General features: G+C 37.6%; 1 protein-coding gene across 1 annotated transcript in view; it reads left to right on the top strand.

The window, feature by feature from the left end:
- pknox2 (pbx/knotted 1 homeobox 2) overlaps window positions 1-19,594 on the top strand; it is a 98,341-nt gene that overhangs the window by 41,764 nt on the left and 36,983 nt on the right. Inside the window, exons 3-4 of the mRNA XM_073874673.1 lie at window positions 9,441-9,554; window positions 11,944-12,075. Of these exons, the coding sequence (XP_073730774.1) occupies window positions 9,463-9,554; window positions 11,944-12,075 (224 nt within the window). The 5' untranslated portion in view covers window positions 9,441-9,462. The remainder of the gene's footprint in view (window positions 1-9,440; window positions 9,555-11,943; window positions 12,076-19,594) is intronic.

The raw sequence follows: 19,594 nt of genomic DNA, 5'->3' as shown, positions 1-19,594 counted from the left end.
ACAATTTTTTTACAATTTTCTATTGGGTTTAGGGTTAGAACATCTTTTTGTTATATAAAAATGACATCCTAACCCAAACCCCAATTCTAACCCCAACTTCAAGCGACCATGGCTTAAAGGGCACACCGCGGAACTTTTTGGCCACTAGGGGGTGCTAGACATGTATTTTTCACGTCTAGCTCCCCTAGAGGCCATAAGCGCGCAGCACTGTAATAAGAACTGATATAAGTCTCTCTCTACACTCTCCAAGTAGACTCCAGTAAAATTAACGTAAAAAAATCAATGTTCGGGCCCCAGACAGGACTTAAGTTATAAATGCAAGCAATATAGCATTACTTACTAGTCCAAAAGCATGACGGCCAAGTCACCATCGGTCAGGAACCCCTCCTCCTCCTTTAGGTTATTACCCGAAACCCCAAGTTTAAAAGTACAAGTAAAAGCGATACAGACCCCGTCAGGCTATGGTAGACATGTCATTCAACCTATTTGAAGTTGATGTACCATCACAAGGGTCTTGAAAAATATATTATGTAGGTTGAAAAAACTACAAAGTGTCACTTTAAATATAGAGAAAAACATGGAGAAACCTGTATATTAAATGACCTTCTTAAGCAAATCTCAAATCTAAACCCAAGCGCAAATAGTTTAAAAAACAGAAAAAATGGAGAAACCAATAAATAAAACGACAAAAAAAGATGTGCCGTTTAAGTGAATGGGAAGGACTGGTGTATCATATGCACGCCAAAGTGGAATTTGGTTTATGTATTGCACGATTTTCACACTTCGTGCTATTTATATGCATCTACATGAGACTGGGTAATTCTTATGAATCAGTACGAAGTTAATCAGGCAAAAACGTATAATTATCATAAAAAAACTATAAGGTAACTCCACACCTAACCCAAACGTCACAGGGCTCAAGGCAAATCGTACAAAAAAACTGCTAACGCAATGCTTTACCACTGAGTAATACAGGAAAAATGTTTTGGTTAATTTTTCTAAAAAGTTTAAACCCCGGTGGTGCTATCTAAACATTGCTCTGTTTGTTTGAATATCCTGACAAACCCAATGCAGTATCGCACGAGTTTGGGTGGGATTTCCTGTACGTCTGACCAATGGCAAATAGGGGAGTGTTCAGGTTAACCTGTATGAAAATACAATTTGTTGACATTAACGCATATTTCACACTTCACCTTTAAATAAATCTGCTGTTGAAAGTACTTTCAGGAAGTATTTTGAGGAAAAGTGAAGGTCTGTCGATTCTTCGGTTTGCCAGCCTGTCTAGTAGTAAACAGATATATAAAACACTCTCATCGCAGATGTAAGGGCTAGCTGTGAGACACAGGGGGAGACTCTGTGGATGATGATGAATGGGGTCTATAAACCGCAAACAACTTCCTCCTGTATACCTCAGACGTCACCTGTTTTTGCTTAACTGGGAAAAAACCTGCTGCTCATTCTCGGCACCCGCTCGCACGCCGAGTGCTCTGCGGCCCGGCCACAAAGGATGTTTCTAACTAAGAGGAAGTCGTTGCCCTCACACACATCTTTGATCCTTCGGAATTGTGCACATGGAACAAGGATGCGTGTCTCAGGGGGAAGGATTCAGTACATGGCAACTATCCGACATTTGTTTGGAGCTGATAGCGGGAGCAGTTGCAGATGTTTGGGTGGATGCCACTACTTTGGATTTCTTGTAGAATGATATGTGTCATCTGTTTATGTGGAAATCTTGAGCTATTTGTTACATTTTACAGCTTAAATGTAGCATTTATATGCCTGCATCCCTGTTTGTCTACTAATACAATAGATGCACTGTATTACACTATAGGGTATAGTTCAAATGTTTAGAAACACTTACTCATGCTTAATTTATATTTTTTCCTCAATCTGCAATACATTTATGCATGTGGCAGATGCTTTAATCCAAAGCAATTTACAATGTGTTAAAGGTATTCATGCATTTTTTATGTGTGTTCCCTGGGTATAATTATGAAAAATAGTAAACTCATCAAAACTATGGTATAACACAATGGGAGTTATGTTATGACTAAAAGCATAAATATACAGTACTGTGCAAAAGTCTTAGGCCACCACCACCAGACTTGTTGTTTTAGAATTTTTAATATCCATCCATGTTTATTTTTCAATCTACTTTATACAGAGACAAACAGAAAATACAGGAAATATGTACAAAAAAAAACAATAAAAAATTTCATTTTCAGGACTAAATGTCTTCTTTAGGCATTGTTGGTGTTTAGTGTGACCTCTCTTGCACTGTTAGACTTTTTATTGTATATGCGGTAACTCACTGTAACTGCCCCATTACAGTACCATAACTGTACATGTTTTTACAGTATGATGCTTTTACAGCAGTTCCATTTTACAGTATAATACCCTCACTGTAACCTAGTTTTTTCACTCCCCAAATAGCCTCTTCTGTCACTCTCCCGACACTCTGAGGAGCGAAATCTTGCATCAGTAGTTTTTTGAAGTCTTGAGGTCAAATTCAAACTGACGGTCAAACATTTATCCATAATCCCTTTCTTGTTTCTATCTACAATTCTCAATAGATTTTTTTCACTGCTGAAAAACAATTTACATTTAGAAATTTGCTTCACTGCTAAATGCATAACAAATAAAACGTATTTCATTTCACAGATATATTTTATTTTTTCATTTTATATGTTTTTATAACACTGTTTTATTCAACTACAGTAGCACAACTGCGTTGTTTTACAGCAGTCTACCGCAAATTCAAAACATACAGTAAATCACTGTAAATTAAATTTTAATACCATAATGCAATGCATATTACAGTAATGAACTGGAAAAGAAAATAATGGAATTTTACTGGGCATTTTGTGGTAAATAACTGTAGAAATTACAGTTAAGTCTAACAGTATGGCACTTAACACATCTTGAGCGTTTTTGAGCAGAATTAAGTAAAAAGACTAATTTCTTTAAAATTAGAAATTAGGATTTAATTTTATTTAGGTTTAACAGATCCTGGAGTTTCCTGCTATTGCTCAAGTTTACATTTTTATAAGGTTTGTAATACTATATACACATTTCCTGTATTTTCTGGTTGTATTCTATTAAAGAGACTGAAAAACAATTATATACGACCACTATAACATAAAAAACAACACATCTAATTGTGGCATGGTGGCCTAAGACTTTTGCACAGTACTGTATATATTTTTTTTAAACAAAGAATTGAATATGTTGGCACACTTATACTTTTTTCTACATGTTTATGGGTTATTTTTCAACCCAGCATTAGGTCAAAAAAGAATGACGCCAACCCATTGGGTTATAACTGAACCAGTGCTGGGTTGTTTCAACTCAAAATGCTGGGTTGTTTGTCATATATACATTTTTTTCTGGGTTAACAACCCAAATGCTGGGTTTGTCCTTTTTTGACCCAGTGCTGGCTTAAATAAAAAAAAATCATCTTCTTCTAGATTAAAAGATTTTTTTTGATTTTGAGAAACACTTCAGTCAGCTGTTATTAAACTTTTTGCGAACGGTACTGTAGATGCACTTTAAATGCATCCCAAACCAGTCATTTAAAAACAGTGTTACAAAATGTTATACTTTAATGAATTTTTGATGTTTTATTAGCGCTTAGATTACCCTAAATCCCTAATGAGATACTAATGAAAAGTAGAGGTTTATGACGGTCCTCTTTCAGTTGTAGAAGTATATAAAGTTATATGTGAAACTAAAAGTAAAGTATGCTTTTCTAATGTGTACTGTAGAGCGAATTAGCATGCATCGTTTGTCGTTAATCAACAAGCCCTCGTCGTCGCTCCATTACCTTCATCAGTACCAGGTTTCCACAAGGTGTTTGTGTTAATTAACACTGTGATCAAACAGCCCAGCGATCGTGGCCGAGGGGTCTGCGAGAGCGGTATCGATGAGAAGAAGGTTACCATCCTGGCATTTTTCTTTCTCAGACACACACCAGACGTGTTCAATACATTTCCCCTTTACTTTCCATTTCCCAAAGCGCTCTCCTGCTAGCTGTAATTAAGAGCTCAAGGCATGAAGATACAATCAGCTCCACTGTATACTACAATTCACTTCCACAGTGCTAGGGTGCTGTGGTTTCCAAGGCATTGCTTTATGGTTGCTAGGCATTTTGAGGGTGTTTTATTGCATAATGTGGTTGCTAGGGTGTCCTGAGTGAATGGCCTACTCCAAAAGATATGATGTTGTTTACTGAATGAATGAAGTCATTTACACTGTCCCCTTTCGTCTTGGTGCATAAATCCTTTTTAATTATATTCGAAAATTTTACTTTGACTCGCACATTCAATATCACATCTTTTTATTTCACATGTTAGCAGGAATGCAAGCATTTCACTTGCATTTTTCAGTGCATTGTATTTGTAAGCCACTAAGGTAATAGCACACAAATCTATATTGCATAAGCTTGCACAATCACTAATGTGGTTTAACGCTAATCCGGGAGTGTAGACTGTTCTTTGCGTGTACGAGAATGTACGCATGTGGTCGCAAAGTAATTTATTTGACTCGTAAATGTACACAGACGTGCGCCACATGTGCATTGTGACAAAATGCAATGTATCACCTCATACGTACTATGTTCTGTACGCGCATGTGCGACCAATGTACACGGGTTTCAAAAATCTGGCGGTGCACGTACAGTACGCTCACACTCTTCTTATAATGAAAATTGGTCAAAACGCACTTTGCGCAGACTCTTCTGTACGCGTAAAAAGTGAACCATGGTCAAGACAATCTCCTGAACTCCAAACTGAATGTAATAATGGGAAAGAAAGATGATTTAAGCAATTTTGAGCGTGGCATGGTTGTTGGTGCCAGACAGGCCGGTCTGAGTATTTCACACTCTGCTCAGTTACTGGGATTTTCACGCACAACCATTTCTAGGGTTTGGAAAGAATAGTGTAGTAAAAGGTAAAAACATCCAGTATGTGGCAGTCATGTGGGCGAAAATGCCTTGTTGATGCTAGAGGTCAGAAGAGAATGGGCCGACTAATTCAAGCTAATAGAACAGCAACTTTGACTGAAATAACCACTCGTTACAACCCAGGTATGCAGCAAAGCATTTGTGAAGCCACAACACGCACAACCTTAAGGCGGATGGGCTACAACAGCAAAAGACCCCACCGGGTACCACTCATCTCCACTACAAATAGGAAAAAGAGGCTACAATTTGCCTAAGCTCACCAAAATTGGACAGTTGAAGACTGGAAAAATTTTGCCTGGTCTGATGAGTCTCGATTTCTGTTGAGACATTCAGATGGTAGAGTCAGAATTTGGCGTAAACAGAATGAGAACATGGATCCATCATGCCTTGTTACCACTGTGCAGGCTGCTGGTGGTGGTGTAATTGTGTGGGGGATGTTTTCTTGGCACACTTTAGGCCCCTTAGTGCCAATTGGGCATCGTTTAAATGCCACAGCCTACCTGAGCATTGTTTCTGACCATGTCCATGCCCTAATGACCACCATGTACCCATCCTCTGATGGTTTCTTGAACATGACAATGAGTTCACTGTACTAAAATGACCCCCACAGTCACCAGATCTCAACCCAAAAGAGCATCTTTGGGATGTGGTGGAATGGGAGTTTCGTGTCCTGGATGTGCATCCCACAAATCTCCATCAAATGCAAGATGCTATCCTATCAATATGGGCCAACATTACTAAAGAATGCTTTCAGCACCTTGTTGAATCAATGCCACGTAGAATTAAGGCAGTTCTGTCAAACACAGTATTAGTATGGTGTTCCTAATAATCCTTTGGGTGAGTGTATATGCTAATGATTTGTTTCCCGCTGTTAGAGATTTCACCTCTATGCTACTGTTTGTGTGATGTTCAATTTATTTTATTAAATTCAATTTAATTTACATAGCGCTTTTAAAGTGAATGTCTGGACTTTACACGGCATGACATGGGAAGAAGTTTTTGACTATATATCAGTCAACGGTTCGATGTGTTTGTATTGACAAATGCATTGAGATCAATACTCTGCATGTTAAGTCAGAAGGTGTGATGATGTGTTTTAAAAGAGCAAGCCGGAAGGCTTAATCAGTACAGACCCTTAGCCTAAAGAATTTGTGCACGGACGGGTCAATGTCTTTGTTTGTTGGAGGAAGGATGAAGCCGTTAACCTGCTTTAGTATATACAAAGCGTGTTTGCATTATTATCATGATGCCATAGTATTGGGTAGCGCCCCACTTGAGGGACGGAGACTTGGGAGGCCTTCTTAAAATACAGCGCAATAATTGGAATTGCTTTATCTTTAGTCTCATCAATTAATGTGCAATTTTCCATTTAATTACCAACTCGCTTGCAAAATTTGCAATTAAAATGAGGAGAGATAACAGTGAAGATGCCTTTCGGCTGATAGCACTTGGAACGGGAACACAAACGCGGTGTGTAATCAGTATACAGATCACACACGCGCACACACACACACACACGAGCGCGCACACAACATTCTCAATTTGTATGATTTGGACCAGCTTCATAAAATATGCAATGCCAAGCCGGAATCTAATTTGCGCTTGGAAAATTCCTCACGTGTCCAACATGAAACGTTTCGAGTGCTGAGGTTCTAATGGTGTTTATGATAATGATTACCCATAACCCCCTTTGTGCCGAGTGTCTGTGTGATCTCCTTAAAATAGATGCTTGGTTTGTCTTGGCCCCTTCGACCGCTTTTCCACACGCTGTAGCCAACCTGAAGATGAGCCGCAGGAAAAATCTTTCCTGTTTTCCCGGGCTGATGTCTGTCTGATGTCTGAGGAGAAGGTTACATCCTGTTCACGTCTAACAGACCTGGCATCCCTGCTGTATTCGCAACCGTCCCCTAACGGTTCCTTGGTTTCCGAGAATTCGTCTCTGCTGTTTACAGAATTATCGAGCTGCTTTGATGCATCCATTTAGATTAAAACAATACATATGCATTCGCCTATAAACAAATGCTTTGTGTCTGAGATTTCAAGCTGTGAAGATATAGGCTGTTTCCATGAATAGACGAAGCTAACAAGCGGTTCTCAAGGGAGAAGATGACTATTACTAAAGCACAGAAGGAACTTTATAGGTCAGGTTTTAAATGAGTGATTTATGTCTTGTGTAATTACAGATGGGAGCAGAGGTCCCTCCCACATTTACACCGCAGATGTGATTGTTCTGCTCTTTCCCAGAGTTCTGTCTCTGTAATTACATGTGATTGCTTCGCATCTTTAGTATTCTTTCTTTACAATTCTTAGCTTCACTAAATGCTCGCAACTCAATTGTGGTCTATTTTTGGGGAGGTCAAGCGTCTTTCGGATGCTTGGTGAAGCTTTAAGCGTGTCTGACTCCATAAGATTCATATAAAAGGAATTAACGGCAAATTTATCTGATTTTAACACTTATTTAAAGGGATAGTTCACCAAAAAAAAAAGAAAATTAATTTCTTTATTCTGCTGAACACAAATGAAGATATTTTAAGCAATGTTTGTAACCAAACCATTTTTTGAGCACAATTGACTTCCATAGTAGTATTTTTCCTAATATGGAAGTCAATGGTGCTTCTGTTTCCTGGTTCATTACAAATATCTTCATTTGTGTTTAGCAGAAGAAAGAAATTTTTATTAAATTTTTTGTATTAAATTTTGCAACAACTTGAGGGTGAGTAAATAATAGCAAAATTTTCATTTTTGAACTATCCCTTTATGTTTCATAAATTTGCTTTTTTATTTTTGTAATGCACTCAGATTGGATCAATACTGCAGAGACAATATGTTTGCATCTTCAAAGATGTTTATGCTAATAAATTTTGTAGGCACCAACTTTATACTACATAACATGAAAAGAAATAACAAAGCCTAGTTTGCAGTCACATTTAATTTAATTTTTGTGAAGACAAACATGTATACTTTATTGAGACTAATTTGATATTTTTATTTATACAACTTTATTCAAATTTAAATGTAAAATTTTCAAAATCTATCTTTCAAAAGTGGGCAGTTTCCAGGACAGGGCTTAAGTCTAATCCAATACTAAAATGCTTGTTTGAGCTTTCTTAAAGGAGACATATCATAAGTGCTATAATTGGGTCCCCAGTGCTTTTAGCAACCTAGAAAATATGCAAAACAACAAGCCAGTAACTTAGTTTTGGTTAACCATTCTCTGCAAAAGCATGTGAAAATATAGGTCATTTGAATTTAGCTCCCCTTGTGATGTCAGAAGGGGATAACACCGGACCTTAATCTGCACTATTCAACAACCGCACTGCCATTTAGTTCAGAGATCAACTCATTTGCATTTTAAAGGGTACACCCAAAAACTACAAATTTTTGCTCATACCTACAAGGTGGCAATTTTAACATGCCATAATAAATTATCTATATGGTATTTTGAGCTAAAACGTCACAAAAATTCTTGTGAAATGTCCCCTTTAACTAAGAAACACCTTCGCTTGACATATCCTAAAATATATCAGTGTGCCATTCTTATGTCTCAAGATTCACACCAGTAATGTTTTTTGTAAGGTATGTTTGTAAAAACAATTTAACTGGATTAATCTAAACCCTGCCTATTGTTACGAAACACGTGATCGAATTGATTAAACGACTGTAAAGATTATTGAAACAGACAGGTTAACATGGAGTGGAAAAAGAAAGGAAATGAACATTTGTCCTATCCTAGATAATACATGACCCTCAAATGGGATCCAGGGGTCCCTGTGTGGTAACATGGGGCCAATTATCTATAGTTGGGGCCTCCCGCGGTGCACTGTCCCCAGGGTCCATCCTTCCTATGCCCAGTGTCAATTACTCTTATGACAACAGAACTAATGAGCCCCTGATTGGCCTGCTGAGGTTGTCATGTTTACCTTTTAAAAACACAAACTCATCTTGTGCCTTCACTTTAAAGTGCGTGTTTATTTCTTTCCTAGACAGGCAGACTACACGCACGATTGTTTTTTGTTTAGATTACAGATTAGAGTATATAGTACAGTTAATGTAAATATTTTAGAGATACTATTATTGTGCATTTGAATTTATACATGTTTTAATTTATATGGCAGAATATATGTGTTTAATGGTCTACAAAGGTTTAAAAAAGCATGAATAGCTTTTATTTGTATTATTAAATTATACATTAACAACAAGAAAAAGTGAGTTTTTTCCAGTGTTTTATAAAGTGGGGGAAAATGTGTGTGTGCGTTTTTCTATCAGTTTAAGTACAGCAGCACCTTGTGGTCGATCCTAAAATAATTTTCCTATTTACAGTGGATCACTTTTGAAGTTATTTACAGTAACAGCTACAGTTATTTACATTTAATCACCACTGTAAATTTAAGTTATAATTTTGCTGTCATTATAAAATTGTTAAGCTTATCTGCTCTGATAAGCTGCCCACCATCAATCTAAATCATATATTTTTCCTCAGGGTCTCCATGTGAAGCTATCCCATGATGCAACATGTGTCCCCAGCACCAGCATTGACCATGATGGCTACACAGAGCGTCCCTCCACCGTCGTACCAAGAGAGCCAACAGATGAGCTGGTCCATCTTCTCTCCAAACCTTGCTAAGCTGGACTTTAGTCAGTTTAGGTAGTCTTTCAGATGGTGCTTATCTGGTTTAGCTTAAAACCACTCTAAAACCTTATATTGTGCCATGGGGGCCCCGGTTTTAATAAACCTCAGATAAATAAGGCTACTTACCAACACCATATAGACCTTTTCACCGGACGCACGTGCGGTGACGCGATACGCGTCTGGTCTGAAGTTTATTTCCGGTTTCGGTTTTTTAATGGTCTGACTAGATGCTAAAACTGAACTCTTAAACAAATACCTTATCGAAAATAACCAATGTTTTGGTTTTCTTAGGTAATCTACATGTTGTTTATTTTGCTTGTTATATAAATAAACTACGTTTAAAGGACTTTGTTGTTATTTATTCTTAGCGGAGTTTACCGGAAGTTACGTGTTGACCACGAAAGCCGCTTGTTTATGTTGTTACTGCTGAGACCGTCTATATCTTAATACATTTTGTTTAATTCAAATTTGATGTTTAAGAATGTTTTATGTCATACATTTTCTTTGGGGGGCACAAAGGGCACACGAGGGGGGCACCGTACAACAAGGTGTGCCGCATACCGCAAAAGTTTGCGAACCATTGGGCTAAGACAAGCAAATAATTTTATTTCAGCAGGTGTATGAGAGAGGTTTGATGTGTCTCCAAACGCGACCATCAGAGGTACATTCATATCTCTAGCCCTATGCAAGATTTATCATGTAATATCTTCTTTGTACGTGTACTGAGTTAATCTTAAGGGACACACAAGGAAGCATCATTGTCCCACAGCCCCCAAAACCCACCCTCCCTGTCCAGCTGCTGTATTCCTCCACCCTGAGGATTAAAGGCTGGGGAGACGAAAGCAAAAGCAGCGCGCTGGTGGAGGAGACATGCAAATGAGAGCTAGTTAAGTGTGAAGAAGCTAATTTATTTCCTATTTGAGACTGGGATTAAGACTTCCAGCTTCCTCCCTCGAACCACTTTGGTCTGGTGGCGGGCGGCGTGGTGGCGGGGTTTGTTTTTTAAAGGTGCATCACATGAGACAAATATGTAGGGAAAAACTAAGGATGTTGCTAACTAATGCATCTCAAATAGCATCCAGACAGTTTTTTTTTATGTTTTATTATTATTATTTTTTAGTGCTTAATGGCCTACAAAATAAAAGTAATTTTTTGCATAACATATGAGTTTGTGCTGTGTGTAATTATTATGTATATATAAATAAATAAATAAATAAATATTTATTTATTTATTTATTTATTTATTTATTTATATTTTTATATATTCTATATTATATATATATATATATGTATGTGTGTGTGTTTAAATATACATAATATTTATACACAGCACAAACTCATATATTATGCAAAAATACTTTTATTTTGTATGAGATTAATCTAGATTAATCTATGCCCAGCCATAATTTATTTATATTTTTTATATATTCTATATAAATAAATAAAAATTATATCTAAATAAACATTTCTGAAATGAATGTAAGTATGTGTGTGTGGTTAAATATACATAATAATTATACACAGCACAGATTAATCTTTGCCCAGTACTTCTATTTTTATTAGTCAACATTGAACAACAGTACAAAACAAATAGACTTTTGCAATTATTGCGCTACATTCCAAGTTTTTTTTATGTTAATGGGCAACACCTCGCTACTGCGTTTTTATTCGATAACCATAAATGATGTTTTACTGCAGAAAGTGACCTATGTGAAATCCTAGGGGTAATGAGACCATATGCTGCCGTCAGTATCACTCTTACATTGTCAAGATGGGCAACACAAAGACAGCAGACACATCGCCAGTCAATTCCTGATTTTGCAGCCGTAAAAATGAATGAAGGAATACAAAAAAGTCAAAGTTACTTTTTGCCTCCAGTTTATGTAGAACTTAATCTGGATTTCTGTCTCTTTCCCTCTTTCGTGGAGAAGATAAAAGCAGATTATCGTACACACATTTCAGCTTTTGTAGCTAAAGCCACGTAATCCATTAAAAACACCAAAGTCAAGCGTTCATAAACCAGATCTGATAAGACACCGGCTCCTGGCTGGGAGCCACCTATAACAAGCGCACAAGCAAGATGATGTTGATCAGCATCTTTGGCACATCAGCGCAGAGAATGTTAGACCATAATGGGTTGAGATGGTTTTTTTTCAGAATGAAGTCATTTAGTTTCAGTTATCTCAAGCAAGAATTATCAGCTATTTTTACAATTACAATCTAGAATAGAAGTTAGGTGAATTTGGAAAAACAATAGAACCTGATTATAGTGTACACCTAAAGGCGTTTTTCATACTGTATGTTTTTAAGAGTTTTCATAATAGTTTCCTCTTCTCGGTTTTCTTTAGATGACAGGCACTACGCAGCAAAACTCAAAGGCCCAGCATGTCCACATATCTGCAGCTTCGGCAGCTGGGGCCGCCCCGGTCAGCGTGACCCTTGACCCCCAAGCCCAGCTGGAGTCAGACAAGCGAGCCGTTTACAGGTGAGTGTTGGGTATGCCATAATGTAGACTTTTCTTTAAAATTATATATAGCTTGTTGGAATGCTTGATTCTGATTGGCCAGATGACAACCACTCAAAACTAATAACACACAGTAACCCAGATGCTGCAAATCATTTTGACAGGAACAGTTTAATATTACACAAAATAAGTATTTTATTAATAACATATATGACATTATATTTACAGTATAAATGATTAAACCAAGTAGCGTGTTCGTGACATTTAAACATCTCGTCTTAAAATCTTAAAATAAACAGGTTTTCCTCATGGCAGGTCTGCATTTGTTAATGAGCTAATAAAATATTTCAAATCAATATTTAATGTACTTACCTTACTTATGAGGTAAATAGCTGTGTAATAAGAGGAATAATGTACAGGCAGCAGGTTTTTATTGTTAAATAAGCCCCTTCAGTGTGATACCTGATCACACTGTTGGGGTTTATTTCTGCAATAACAACCGGCTGCCTATACCTGTACATTATCCCTCACTTAGACTTAATTTTAAGTTTAAAAGTCAAATTATATTTTCATGTTTTCTTTTTAAAGAAAGCCCATATGCAAAATCACTGACATGATGCTGCAGCATTCTGAGTGTTTGCCTGGTTGATACTGTAGCAATAAGCTTCGGACTTCAGAGCGGATCCGTTGCGGATCCGTCCCGGCGCTTATTGTTATCAGGCATGTGGCTCCTAGGATATTTTGGGTGGTCGCTAGGGCAGTGCTTGGTTCTGGTGCCTTGTGCCAAGGTGTTTCTATAGAGTTTCAAGTTTATTTCTCATGTGTACAGATAGCAGTGACAATTTTTGCATTAAATTAGTGCGTGATACAAAATGTCTTTTAAAGTGTATGCTCTTGAAAACGATGCAGTATAAAGTGCAACAATATGATGCAAATCCTACATCTAAAACTGTGATAAAATTGTGCAGTATGTAAACATTATGTATTATTATAAAACGGCACGTTCTGGTTCTTCATTGTGATTGGTTGAAACGCATTCTAAGCCGTGATAAAATACCCCGGTAAACCCACAGTTCAGACCGCATGACAAGTATCACTGCGCCACTGTTGCTACATACTGATTTATGAAAATAAACACCACAGTCTTTAATCATTTTTTTTATTTTTCTACATTTGCACAATTATGGCGATATCCAGATAAATGTCAATAAATATTGTTGAGTCATTTCGTCAATAAAGAGAAAACGTTCTCTGAGTATGTCTTAAATTGATATTTCCGCTATTATCCACTAGATGGCAATCTTACCCAACTTAAACACTGACACATTCACTCGACACAACAGCGTTGTGGGGGATTTAGCGTGACGTGTGATGGCTCTGAATCTGATCTCTTACAAAAGTTCTTCACAACAATGGAATTATCTCCGCTTTTAGCTGAAAATTTGAGAGGTGATAACTGATAAGAGAACAAATGAAGATAGGATGAAAAGGTTTTTTGTTGTTGTTTTTTGAAAGCGGATGGATTGTTCTTTTTCATTTGATATTTTATGTTTATTTAAAGAAGATAATTTTTCTGTAAGGCATTAAACTAAAACTGGGTGGCAACTTAAAAAAAAAACGCTGACGGGGAAAGAGTTAAGAATGCTTCCAAGCATATTTGATCATCACTTCAACAGTTGCACAATATAAATGTTTATGTATATTTTAGATGAATGTTGATTTATAAAAATAAACACCACAGTCTTGAATAATATTTTCATTGTGTCTTTGCTGCATCTAGTTGTGAACTGCGCTCTGTTGCAGCCACACTTGATTCTGAGGAACTATTTTGTTTGGCGGAAGAGTAATATTTGTACTAATATAATCACAACTTATTTGTGTTTCATTTTGTGAAACCCTGCTATGCATATGATGTAACCGTTTTATAAACGCAATAAACCCCGCAAAGCAGTGGGGTTACAGTGCATTTTATAACAGCTAAGGGGGTTTTAGGTACTCCGCGAATGCACTGGTAACCCACTGCTTCATGGGGCTTATTGCTTTAATATGGAGTGAATTCTCAGGGTGCAGTTGGAGTGTGCACAGCATTCCTATTAGTGATGCACATGTCAGGGTTTTTTCTAAACCGCGGGTCCCGCAATTATGAACTTATTTGGCCCGCCCCTAGACATCCTAGGCATTGTAATGTAAATGAAAACTCTTTATTTCAGCTGTGTTTGGAAACAGACATTAAATTACAACTATTTCTGAGAACATTACCAAACATCCCAAACATTAGATTAAGCAGCTTGACGTTCTTTTCTTTTAATGATGTAAATTCCCGACCTTAATTTTTTCCCGCACCTCGTCTCCCATCTTCACTTTAAATTTTACGTTTGTTTTGTTGTTGCGGCTGGCGGCGGGAGCTGCTTGGTGCTTTCGTGACGTGAGGCCAAAGGTTTGGGGAAATTACACAAGTTGCGTTGCTACATAGACCTACGTATTGTAACCCAGCGGCAGCTCGTGTCTGCTCTTTCGAGGGGCGCAAATTCAAAATATGTGTTTGTGTGTTCGAGTGTCGTGTGTTGCTTGCGTTTTCAAAATATGTGTTTGTGTGTTCGAGTGTCGTGCGTTGCTTGCGTTGCTTGCTTTTTCAAATTGTGTTTCTTGCGTCATGTGAACCATGTGCATTACGTGTTTTGTCAAAATAAGTGCCTGCTGCACACGCGTCAAAACCATTTATGATAAAAGAGACGCTTACGTTCACAAAATGCGAGTTTTGGCAAACGCGAGCGTCTCTTTTATCATCAACCCTTTAGCAGGCAGCAGGCACTTATTTTGACAAAACACGTGATGCACATAGGATCACTCGACGCGCCAAACATATTTTGAAATTACGAACCACAGACATGACGGGCTACATACATGTTGTGACGAACTTCGCATCGTGCGCCCTCGAATAAAGAAGTCACCGGCCGCCACTGTTGTAACCTTATCAAAGAACCTAATAAAATATGAAAATATACATTTCCAAATATTTAATATAGGCTATTTTTTATTTCGTTTTTAATGACCCGCCTCAACCTGCACGCAAATAAAGTGACAATTCCTTTACCCGCCCAACACGACCCGTGGGGCCTGCAGGTTATGAGATGAAACACGCATCACTAATTCCTAAATATTTATTAGACCAGTGGTTTTCAAACTGGGGGCCGCGAGATGGTGCCAGGGGGACCCAGTTTTATGACATTTTATAAAATACATTTATTTATCATGAATTCTGTGTAATTAAACCTAAAAATAATAAGCCAACTAACCAACAACATTACTAGGTATAATTTTATATGTTTTGTTGAATTAAAATATTACATTTTAAAACTGTTTTTGTCATAAATTTTCTTTCGGGGGGCCGCAACAAATGCACTGTACACAAGGGGGGCCGCACACTGAAAAAGTTTGGGAACCACTGTATTAGACTACGGTATAATTGCAATAAAGTTTCTAGGGTGTTCTGACTGGTTGCCAGGGTGTTATGTGGTTGCTAAGGTGTTCTGGGGCCGGTTGCATAAACTATAGACTTCAGTCTTCTCAATCATACAGTATGTTACATAAAAAGGTAGATTGATCTAATTTAAATCCAAATAGTAAGACTGATTAGCCCTAACTAATTGCTAGTTGGTCAGATACAGTCTTAACATAATGGCTATGTTTATGCATTAACTTTCTTCTGTTCTAGTTATTTTTCTGTGAATATTTTGTAGGCACCTGTATGCATTGTTCCATAAGACATAAATAATGCAGGTTTATCTGTATTTGAAACCCTTATAACATATTGATCTAAATACAAGCAGACACAGATGCCTGATTTGGATAGCAACACGCTTGCATAAGTCATATTTTCCTCCTTTATTCATGAAGTAAATAATACATGGCGCACTGACACTTTAAATACTTTAAACCTCATTCCCGAACCGTCCATCCCCGGCCGATTACAGCACACCCGTTTGCCAACCGCTTGCATACGGTAGCATGGTACGCTGTTGTCTAAACCTCCCCGTTCTGTCGTCTGCAGCATTGGCTATGATTAGCAGTGTCTTGCGGCGAGTGGCATAGGCCCGTGGTTTGACGTTAACCCCTAAGGCAGGTCTGTGAAGGCCCAGGCAAGCCTTGGGCAGAGTCTCTCAGCTCCTCAGAGAGAGAAAACCATCTTTGATGTGAGCAGCCAGCCAGGGGCGGCCTGCAGGCGGTGTGAGAGAAGAAGAGACTCGATCGACACACACACGCAAACACACATTCACACACACAGCACTTGCAGCTACTTTCCTCACTTCTAGAGATGTACGTGCAGACTGAATTTCTCACTCACTGTATATATCTTATCACTTTTTTTCTATCTCACACACACACGTGCACAAACACTCATGGTGTCCATTGCTTTAGATTTTTGTTTTTATCCTACATGACACTTTTTGAATGCTCTAAATATCCACAGGCAAAGAAGAAAGCGTCACTTTTTTGATCCTCGCATGCAGGCACGCTGGCAACATAAAAGCGAGAAGGGGAGGTAGATGCCAAAAATTGATATTACACTTCGCTGGGTGTCTAATAAAGTTTTTATACAAAAGACAAAAACATCCTGATTTGTTTTTAATTATTAAATTTGAAGTGTAAAGTGTCAGAATACTTTCTTTATCTCAACTTAATGTGCAGAGACTGTTACGTATAAGCAATTCGTAGGTTGATTTTCGTAAAAGATGTAAACAACAAATATTTCATCACAACATGTATGTAGCCCATCATGTGTGTGGTTCCTTTTTTCATAATATGTGTTATGCGCTTTGAGAGATCCTGTGTGCATCACGTGTTATGCCAAAATAAGTGCCTGCTGCAGACGCGTCTAAATGGTTTATGATAAAAGAGACGCTCGCGTTTGCCAGATAATCGCAAAATCTCATGCGTAATCAGAGTTCACTGTTAAGGGAGTGTCTTGCGTGTATTTTGTGAGCGTCTATTTTATCATAAACGGTTTTGACGCGTCTTCAGCAGGCACCCATTTTGACAAAACACGTGATGCACACAGCATCTCTCGACGCGCAGAACACATACCCCGGAAAAAGGAACCACACACATGACACTCCGAACACTTATTTTGAATTAGCACCCCTCGGATGAGCAGTCACGAGCCGCCACTGCAATTTTACATGCAATGTTATACACAAAAAACACAACTTATGTAAAAATGATTTGATCATGTAACTTAAATCTTAAATGCATTAAAATCAACAAAGCAGATAAATAAAAATAATTTTTATTATTAAAATTTTTTTTTCATTGAGTGTGTTTACATGCACAGTCTTACGCCGATTATACATAACTGATAAAGTGTGGGTGCATGTAAACCCGTAAAACGATTTTCTTTTATCTAGAAAAGTCGATAAATGGCGTTAGCAAAAACAATCGGCACAGGTAGTTTCTGCTGATTCCCTGAATTACGCATTGCATGTAAACATCTTACTGTGGGTTCACATCAGACGCGAGTTCAACGATTTGCGCGAGTAGATAACATACAAAGTCAATGCAAAAATGCGATGAGACGCATCCTCGCGCGGGATCGAATGACGCAATATGGGCGGCGCGTTTGCCTTGAAAACACGCGCTATTCGCCTCAAACGCGTCTTCGCCCAATTTGAAAATATTAAATCCCGCGAGTAATCTAGAGCCAGTAATGCTACGTACACACCAAACGAGGGGCATCGCGTTAATCGCTCTTGATTACTCGCGGGGTTTAACTTCGTGTCATGCTAATTTTTCGCTTAAGTTGAATATTTTCAACTTGGGTGAAGATGCGTTTGAGGTGAATAGCGAGTGCTTTCGCAGCAAACGCACCACCCATATCGTGTCATTCCCATCGCCCCACGCGAGGACGCGTCTGATCGTGTTTTTGCCTGACTTTGTATGTAATCTACTCGCGCAAATCGTTGAACTCGCGTCTGGTGTGAACCCACAGTAACGCGATGCTCCACGTTTGGTGTGTATGTAGCATTACCCGTCTGTCTCCGCGTGTGCATAGTACGCATAGATAACTATGCATAGATAAACGTCACACGTGAAAGAAAGCACAAAGTAAAGTCTGCTTGACTCGAGCAATGCAGAGAAACTGCGAAAATAAAAGCTTGTGTTACATTTACAGTTTTTTACAGTCATGAGAAGAGATACAACAGTATAAGACAGATTTCCTGCTGGCTTTTTGAACAACTATATGTACTCTAGGTGGTGACGTCACTGCCTGCGAGAAAGCTAACAAATCTCCAAATCCCATGTGAATATAGTTTTCTGCATAGGCGGTTTATTGATTTGCATGTAAACGCATTCAAACTGGTTTTTATAATAAGCTGTTTATAATAAGTTTTATATATAAAAACAATTTTGTTTGCTTTTTACTAAACCAATTTTTAAATTGACCTTTAAACCCTTTGATCTAATTGAAGTGTTGCGCGCTAAAAATGCAAACTTTACATGTAATTTTTTATCAAGCAGTAACCGATAGCCCTCTGATCCAATGGCATATAAGCATCAGGAAAAACTGTACTACTGCTCTTGTCCATATCATATTTACAGTTCTGTAAACATCACAATTAAAGTAATATTATTATTATTTAGCTTAGACACAACTATTAATTATATATGTATTGTGAACCATACAGTATTTACAGTTATCATGATAAGGAAAATTATTCATGGCTTTATTTTTGTAGTAACCTATTTTTTTAGGTGTTACCATTTGAATGATTTTTTTAAGTTAATTCAACTTTTTACTTTTGACAGTGTAGCTTGTTCTGATCCTGGTGAAATATTTTGCCGTCCATTCTGTGTTATGCCTGGCTCACACTACAGGATTTTTAAAATCCTGGCAGATTTTGAAATCTGGTTGCAGCACACACATAAAGAGAATCTTGTCAGATATTCTTCTCTCAAATCTTAAACATGCTCACATTACAGGAATTTAAAATCCTAGTGCATCACACACTACAGGATATTATTAAGATTATCTTGCCAGAGCAAGCACTTCACGTCACCTCAGGAGAAGAGTATATAAAGGAATGAAGATTATGACACATTTATTATGATTTCTTTTTAAATATTTACAAAGTAGCAGCTTTCTTTTTGAAACCTAGGCGATTTCTCCTCTTCAGCTCTTGTTTATGAGGCAACGATCATGATATGTTTTAAGGATGTGTTATGCAGGCAGTGTTTGAATGCATACTGTAGATGTGTGCACAATCTAGCACCAACTCAAGTCTAATTATATGCAAGATTAAATATAAATACATCTATTTAAAAACATATTTTTTATATAATTGGCTAGCCTATATATCATTATTTTTTGCACATTTAAGAGTTATTATAAGTGATCTAGGCTATTTCTATTAATGCTCTGTTTTCCTGTTCCTTCCTAACAGGAATATTATTGTAGGCTAAGCGTTAAATGACTGATACTTGGTTAAACTTGTTTTTGCACTGTTGTTTGCATAATTCCACTGTATATATACTACTCTGCGGT

The sequence above is a fragment of the Misgurnus anguillicaudatus genome, chromosome 12, assembly GCF_027580225.2.
Source record: "Misgurnus anguillicaudatus chromosome 12, ASM2758022v2, whole genome shotgun sequence".
NCBI lineage: Eukaryota > Metazoa > Chordata > Actinopteri > Cypriniformes > Cobitidae > Misgurnus > Misgurnus anguillicaudatus.
Note: the sequence above shows the minus strand (reverse complement) of the source record. Positions and strands in the feature narration are given on the sequence as shown.